The 8,509-nt window shown below is 40.1% G+C and overlaps 1 protein-coding gene across 1 annotated transcript in view; it reads right to left on the bottom strand.

The window, feature by feature from the left end:
- Positions 1-2,022: 2,022 nt before the first annotated feature.
- Positions 2,023-8,509, bottom strand: part of HSPA12A (heat shock protein family A (Hsp70) member 12A) — a 61,503-nt gene continuing 55,016 nt past the window's right edge. The window contains 2 exon segments of the mRNA XM_067000163.1: positions 2,023-6,863; positions 6,865-7,115. Coding sequence (XP_066856264.1) covers positions 6,480-6,863; positions 6,865-7,115 — 635 coding nt within the window. The 3' untranslated portion in view covers positions 2,023-6,479.

Here is an 8,509-nt window from a genome sequence, read left to right as displayed (position 1 = left end):
TGTAGGAGCTGTCCTACCAATAATTTTAATAGCATTTTATGATTGCAACTGAATTTTTGAAGGTGTGCGGTTCAATAATTGTTCCCATTTTTCATCCAATTCTTTCCTGTTAATAAAACCGAACAGAAACATCAAGTTTCAGCACGGAAATATGTGACATATAGGGAAATGTTTCACTCTGAAAGGGCGTGTACTGGCCCTGCCACCAAAGCTAGTAGCAGTTGCTTTTATTAGTCATGCTTTGGTTGTAACTATTTGTTTTAATTAACACTGGAACTGAGTAACATTTGTCATTAGATTGTATATCTAGAAATAACAGTCTCTCTCCTGGCGGTATTTTCACTGTTTCCTCCAAGCAAGCATTCCTGCATCAATGTTTATATGAAAACTTATATGGTACTCACTGCAACTGAATCTGTTTTCTTAATAATTGATGGGTGACTGGCAGACATCTACCTTGAACACATTCTGGATTATAAGGTGCCTGGAACCAGAACAGTAATCAGCTCTAATGTGGCACAAAAATCCTTTCACCTGACAGATTACATCCGTAAGGAAAAATTAAATCACAGAAACAACACAACAGTAATCTAAAGAAACAAACAAAAACAATTTGCAGAGTCAGCTGCTGCTTCTGGCTGAAAAGAGAGAAATGGCTAAATATGATCTTAGAGGCCAATGGTGTTTGGGAACTAAATCCACACCCACACCCAGGAGATCGCTATGGAACATATAAGTGTGAGGCCTTCAGGACAACAAGTGAAATAAAATACCTTGAAGATAGAGAGTAGAAAGGGATTTACTCTGTAGGGAGATGTTAAGTCACTATGTCAAACCTGCCTTTAAAGTATTAGTACAAGGAAGAAAAGGGAACTGAATTCTCACGCTTTCAGGAGAGCAGCTGATTTCCCATAAGGGGCTGGGAGCATCAGACCAGTACCTGGGGCAAAGTCCCAGTTCTGAAGGAGAAGGGGTGGGAGCAGCCCAGCCCTGCTTCTACTGCGTTACCTGTTTTGAAGAGTACCTTGTGTCACAGGTGAGATGCACAACAAAGCAGAAAGGGTGTAATGTAAGCACCACAGGGCTCTGCTACAACCTGGTGGCCGCTGACTGCAGGCATCCCAGCCGCTGTATGGCCACGGGCATGCACGGTGTGGCAGGCCAACAGCGCAGCCAGGCTGGGGTACTGGCATGGCTGAGGGCAGGAGCCAGGGCTGAGCTGGAACAGCACGGCTGTCTCCTCCTTGGTGGTGGCCTTCCTGGAGAAAGTATGGGCTCATCTTCCTCTCCAGACTCAGGTGTAAATGCCTGGGAGCTGCAGTGATACCTCAGTGCTGGTGGCAACCTAAAGGTTTGGAAGAGAAACCCATGTGCTGGCATCATCTAACAGCATCTACTTACCATTTCAGAGGTATTTCCCATCCTTCCACAGGCAATATTTCAGGAAAATATTTTAAGTTTATCCTGTAATAAAAATCTAAACTATTCAATCTTACTTTTGGGAATTTGCCTTTTCCCTGGATGTGAACACGATCCAGATTTTCACCCTCTACTCAACATTCCTTCATGCTCATCTCCATTGGCTGTAACCAGGGAACCTCCACAGTTACATGGTGCTTTTTTGGTTTGCGTTTTCTACAATATTATGTTTTTCTAGTTATCACCAAGAAGCTCTATGAGTTTTGTAGAGAATGTCATGAAAGAAGTGCTAAGAATGGTGGCTTCAGCCTTGAGCATATTTGATTTCTCCCCTCTCATTCAGAGCATCATTACAGAAAAAGCCTAAACTGTTTTTGATGTTGTCTAAAATCTTGAGCAATCACCAGCAGTGACTGCAATCTCAGGCCTGCACGGGCTCTTGGTGTCCACACATCTAGAAGGCTGAAGAGACCTGACATGCAACACATGCTGTTGGTGGCACTGTTGCTCAGTTATGCATACGAAGGAGTATCCAAATGTAAGTAAAACCACTTGGTCTTTCATATCCATTTTCATCAAAACATAAACACCCAAAAAGAAAAGTTAGTTTTACTGTATTTTATTTGACATGGTTGAAGACACAAGAACACTCAAGATACAATCCAGACAAATTGTGAACAGCTCCAAACATCAGTGAAATCTGAATTTATCTTGCACAGAGGTGAACAAGACCACAATGGTTGATTTTATAATATAGTTTAAGACTGTTTCAAGCAGGTGAGTACTGTGACATTATGCCCAACAACTTTTATACTATTCATCCGCTTAAGCCACTTCATATTATAAATATGCAGGTTATCTTGGCGATTAAGTCTCTGCAATACATAATTAGCCTTCTCATAATAATGCATTAAAACTCCTGTATATATTCATTGGTAAGAATATACCAATGTTAACTGTCCTAACCATCACTGCACATGTATCATATTCTAGCACAATTAATCATTCTATCACAATTAGTTGCTAACTTTCAGCCTAGAGTTAAGCAACTTTGACCCAAACTTGCAAGTTCATGCTTAGAGCAAAACTTCAGTCGGGGCTTTCTGCTTTGCCTAAGGATAGCAGGCCTTGTCTTCTCAACACTAAGTTGCACAATGTCATCTGAAATCCCTACCAAAAAAATTCTCTGCAGGAAATTTCCTGCAAAAGTATCAGAACTACTATTCTAAAAATGACCCATTTCCTAATAAATTTCTTATTAATTTTACAGCCTAACATTCTCTATCAAAATGGGCATCCATTTGCCACTTACAATGTAAAGGTTTTTTTAACTGGGTTATAGACTACGGACCACAGCATAACGCTCTACTTACGATTCTAATTCCTTAGAGAGACAAGCTAATTTTCCATTCTCGGATTTAAAGAGGGCAACGAGCACAGTTGGGAATTTGCTCGGTAGTTCAGTGCTTTGCAAAGATAAGCTTGATAGTGCTCTCATCAGACTGAACAAGGAAGTGCAAAAATACGCAAACTCTTCAATATTTTACAGTTACAGCAGAATAATTTTAGCAACAAACCCCTGTTTGGATCCAGACGGAATCTTACAAAAGGTGAACAAAAAAGGGCAAAGAATTGCTACTGTGCGGGGAACTACACTTTAGAAGAGCTGCAGAAACTATCGTTAGCATTCCCTGCAGACAGGCTGAAAATAGCACAAAACCCATGGATCACAGGATCTTGCAGTTCACCTCCTGTTTGTGGTGGGGGGTTGCAGCACTTTCCTAAACCAAATTCTGCACTAACCTAAGGCCAACGGAAACAAATTCTTGTAGAATTGGACCCGTTCAGTTTAACACAGGATGCAAAGACACTGAAGCCTTCTTTTATTTAAGAATTTTGTGTTTGGTAGGTTGTAGTGGTAGACAATAGACAGGCTTACCTGCATCTACTATAAATCACTGTTACTTGGCTCTGGAAAGTACTTTTTTAAAAATTAGAGTAGATCCTTAATAAAACTCCAAAACCTAGAGAAGAAGCTGTATATCCAGATCATACAAGCTAAATTTAACTTGGTTTTACAGGAGGATTCATCCATTATTATGATGAACTGCTGGAATGGTCACCATCTGAAACAAAGAAATGAAAATCCCAGCAAAATACAAGTGCATCTGTGTAATATACTTAACTGGTATGACTTGCATTGCAGGAAGAATGTTGTATTCTCTGACACACCAACATTTCCTTCCTATTATTATAAGATCAGCCTTTTACATTTCATATCTTACCATCTTTAAAGGCCTATAATTATGGAAGCTGATTGAGAAACTATGTTATTTAAAATTAACAGCTGAATGAAATCAACAGAGGCAAAGAGCATTTTTATACAAGAAAATAGCACTGTAGAAAGAAAGAGTCTGTACAATATTTAAATATTGTATATACATAAAATTATATTGTTCATAACTCATCTTAAAGTTTCTCTTGTTTGTAAACCATGGAAAGCAACACACAAAAAATCCCAGTATTTAGCTTTTAAAGCATTTAGCAGGCAGCAGGAAACCGAATGCTAGAAAGCACACTTTGTAATTACAGAAAAGTATCCAGCTGGATACTGTGAGTAGCATTCTCCATAGTCCCTTCTTTTTTTTCTTTTTTTTTAAAAGCTGAATGCAGAACAGATTTCACATTCTACTAGGGAATTCTGCAGCAGACACAGAAAACTCAATGACAAAATGCAGTGGACCAGTTCTGCAGCTCTGGACTGTGGCAAAACTCCAGGATAAACACAGAAAGCTAAGTGCAGGATTGGAATGTAAATCAGTGAAATCATTGATAAAGCTTTCATTTCCCAGTAGTTTATGTAACTCATGCTCAACCTATTAAAAAGGAAGGTTTAGTTTAACAGTTAAGATTGCAAAATTTCAAAAATGTTATGAATTCCAGCAGGTAATCAGGCAGCTCTGTATAAATGCTTTGAAAGTGTCAGCATTTTAGGGTAATTCAGGTTAGTTTCAGTCTGCCAATTTGGATTGCATTTAGATTTGAAACTGAAGCTCTCAGCTCATGGCAGATGCAGATCCTAGGTTTCAGAAATCATCCACCTGTAGCATTTAGCAAAATAAAAACTGTTCCAGTTTTAGAAGAAATTTTCCAGGTGAACATGCTTAAAATATTTCCAGAATGCTGTTATTTGGAAAACAAGATGCTACCATAACCATCATTGTATTTCACTTGTGTTAGAGTTGCGTGGTCATAACCATGTAAGAAATGCTTTATTTAATGCTATTTGGAGTTTTGTTCTCTTAGCCTCTGTCTTCCACTTTAATGAACATTAAAGTCAACCCAGAAATATATTAATTCACTCGGTTAAAATGCTTCCAACTCAAAATATATGATAGTACTCCTGATCTGGACATTTTCTCTCTTTTAAATCATTTAAAACTTCCTGGACAGCTATCATCTAGCCGTACTTCCAAACATTAACACAGGGATTGACTAGAAATGGTCAATTTCTGGGAGGAATGCAAAGTCCTGAACTTGGGGAGGAATAACTCCATACACCACTATATGCTGGGGGCCAACTAGCTGGGAAGCATTTTGGCTGAAAAAGACCTCAGGGTCTTGGTAGACAGAGTCTACATGAGCCAGCAACGTACCCTTGTGGCAAAGAATGCTAACAGCTGGGCAGCATGAGGAAAAGTACGGCCTGCAGGTCAATGAAGGTGGTTATTCCCCTTTATTCAGCCCTGGCAAGACCACATCTGGCATCCAGTTCTGTGCCTCTCAGTACAAGAGAGACATGGACATAAGTCTGAGTCTGGCACAGCGTTATGATGATGATTAAGGGATTGGTGTCTGATGTATGAGGAGAAGCTGAGAGAGCTGAGACTGTAGACTCCAGAAGAGAAGGCTTGCCAGGGGGGATCAGGAATGCATATAAATATCTGACAGAAGACAGTAAAGAAGATGGAGACAGACTTCTCAGTGGTATTTCAGTGAAGGAACAAGAGGCAACAGGCACAAACTGAAATACAAGAAATTCATTTTAAACCTAAGAAAAAATCTTTTTTACAGTGAGGGCTGTCAAGTACTGAACAGGCTGCCCAGAGAATTTTAGGCATCTCCAACTTCGGAGATATTCAAACCCTGACTGGACAGAGCACCCTCTTCTAGCTGACCCTGCTTAGAGCAGAGGGGTTGGACCAGATAGCATACGGAAGTCCCTTCCAACTTCATCTATTCCCTGTTTCTGTGGTTTCATGTGGAGGCTAGTTAATGTAAGTTTATAAGACCTAAAAAGGGGAATAACTTTGCTCTTAATAATTTTCTAAAGTATAATGAGGGTAATGCTAGCTATTTAATGCAACGGATAGTTCTATGAGCTTTGACAAGAAAGGTCTTTTTCTCAAACTGGGGCAACCAACAGTAGGCTCCTAAAATATGTATGTTTCCTAAATATAATTTAGGGCTTTCCAAGGATATTCTTTTCAGTGGGATCTAAGAACTGAAGAAGCTCATTTCCCACTTCTTTACAAACCTTATTTTCAGCACTAAATTTTTGACAGTCCCGTTCATAATCAAAAGAACAAAAGAAAGCTGTAACCTACGATTTTGTTCCATGTTCAGAGGATGATGCTGTTTAAACAGATACCCCACACATACCCCCCTACAACAACCACATGGGTTAGCAAATTTTTCTTTGGAGGAAAAGGAAGAAGTACAAGAACAAGGCAAAGAGATTATGATTTTAAATATTTTTTAACTAATCTTCAGGATGCAATAATAATCAGTATTTACTGAATAAAGGTAGATCTTTAAGCATGCTTGAACAACTAAGGAACTTTTACTACCTCTGGAACTTTTGCTCCCCAGACTTTTTAAGGGTCTTTTAAAAACCAGCCTTCGGTTATCCAAGGGCACAACCGTGACATACCCCACCTTACTAGCTGTTCTCATATAGCCTGCTGAAATTCAAGATGATTACGTGACACATGAAAGTCAAAAAATGGAATAGTGGACAACCAGTCTCACAAACAGGCCATGGTGGGGAACGTGATCTGTTAGTAGTTTAAGAAATCGATACCGACTTTGACACTTTTCGAGGTGGCAACATCAATGGCCATGGCTTTGATCTCAGTGTCCCCAAACTGCATAAGTGTTTTGATCTCCCGCCTGTTCGGCACGGAAGCATCAGTTCCTGTGAGATCCAGGCGAAGGGTGCCACACTTTTTCACTCCAGATTCAGTGATGAAGCTGACATTATCTTGTTCTGAGCTATAGATATTGATCACTATTACTAACTGAGAAGGCTTGGCAGGTGTGTAACTGCGTGTCACAGTTTCTCCAAGGGCTACGGATTGGTCAGCTGAAATAAATTTGTCAAAGACATCAGTGCACCAGCGTGTGCCATCTTTGACTAGCAGCTTCTCTGGTGGATGCTTTCCCCTCCACAAACCGATTCAGCACACCCACACCGTAGGTGAGAGGCGAACGTCGCACTTTGATGACAGCAGGGTCTAGACCAAAGAGGACGGCTCCTTTGAGGATAGTGAGCCCCACATCCTGAGGAATGATGACTCGACATCTCGAACCAAAAGCGCCCTGGACAGCTTGTTGGAGTAAGGGGGATTCAGCGAAGCCACCCACCAGGAACAGAAACTTGACATTGGTCACTTCTGGCTTCTCAAACACATCACCTATACAGAAACAGAGCCCATTCAATAAGGAAAAATTCACTGTGACAAAGTAAAGCATGTGAAGCTCCTAATGTCTGAGCGCACTGAATGTCCCATGCACATGCACAAGATCTGAAACTGCTACATCATACTTCCACCGTCAGCATGCACTAGTTCCACTGCTGAAACCTCTTCTGTATTCCCTTTGACTGGGGCAATGACTGCGAATGAAAACTTACCTCAAAGCACAAGATATATCTGACGTAGCATTTATGCTTTCTAAACAGAACTTTCATTTAGCTTGTATCAGTCAAGGGAGAGACAGATTTTTTTGCAAACAAATTCTGCCAGTCAGATTACTGGTGGCAGGGAAACAGACATCACCTTGTCACTGCAAGTATCAGTGAGATATTCCCAAACCTAACGGAACCACATCCCCTTTATAGCATTCCAGACAAGTCACCCCATTTTAAATTCACTTTTTATTTCTGACCCTACCGTCTTAACTGCAACGTGTACCATCTGCAAAATGCCTCCTTATGTTTTTACAGATGTTCTCTCTTAGCTTAAGCCCACATCCCCTACTTTCAAGAAAATCATACAGTTCAGTTGTAGGCTCACCCTTACTCCGTTCAAATAACTGATGCAGTGTGAGGTATCTGTCACAACAATCATATTTGAGGCCTCTCCCTCCCTGCTCACATATTAGCTGTTCTGTCCTAGTTGTCTTACTCATTTGTGGCCTCTCAAATTTACCCAACAATACCTCACACAGACTGAGCAAAGCTGGATATTCCATTCCAAATTTGATTTGATTAGTGCTTTGTAACGTGTACAATAGCAATATTTCACTCAGTACACATATTATACTCTCTTTGATACAAATCCAATCTTCCATGAGGGACAGTTGAAATAATAAATTTCCCAATAACCCTATGCCATGTTCCACTGCTGGATAAATAAATCCATTGCTGCTTAAGCCATGTCTGGAAACTCTTTTACCATGATGCACCATTTATTACTTGTGTGTTTAGAGATCTCAGTGGTTTGAACAGTCATGAAAAAATTTGGCTCTGTAAGTCCTTCCACTGATGAGAAATGAACTAGAGGCCTTAATAACAGTAACAATCATGTAATAATTATGCCTCTGGCATTATTTTGTTCTTGCCCGAAAAAGGAAAAAGAAAAGTATGATCTGGGTTAAATCTGTGCAATTCAGCCTTCTGAAAGCATGCAGCCCTTTAAATATAAAATAATTGAAGCTTAGGCAGCAATGGGACTGAATCACACTCAAAAACTAGCACTAGAACTAGGCAGTAAGATGTGTTATGGTGATGTCCCTTACTTGAAATTGCTTTCCTAAGCACTTTCTAATAACTCCAGTTACTGGTTTGAAACAGGTAAGCCAAACTTCA

Source organism: Anser cygnoides, chromosome 7, assembly GCF_040182565.1.
Source record: "Anser cygnoides isolate HZ-2024a breed goose chromosome 7, Taihu_goose_T2T_genome, whole genome shotgun sequence".
Classification (NCBI taxonomy): Eukaryota; Metazoa; Chordata; class Aves; order Anseriformes; family Anatidae; genus Anser; species Anser cygnoides.
The sequence above is the reverse complement of the archived record's forward strand: the minus strand, read 5'-3'. Positions and strand labels throughout refer to the sequence as shown.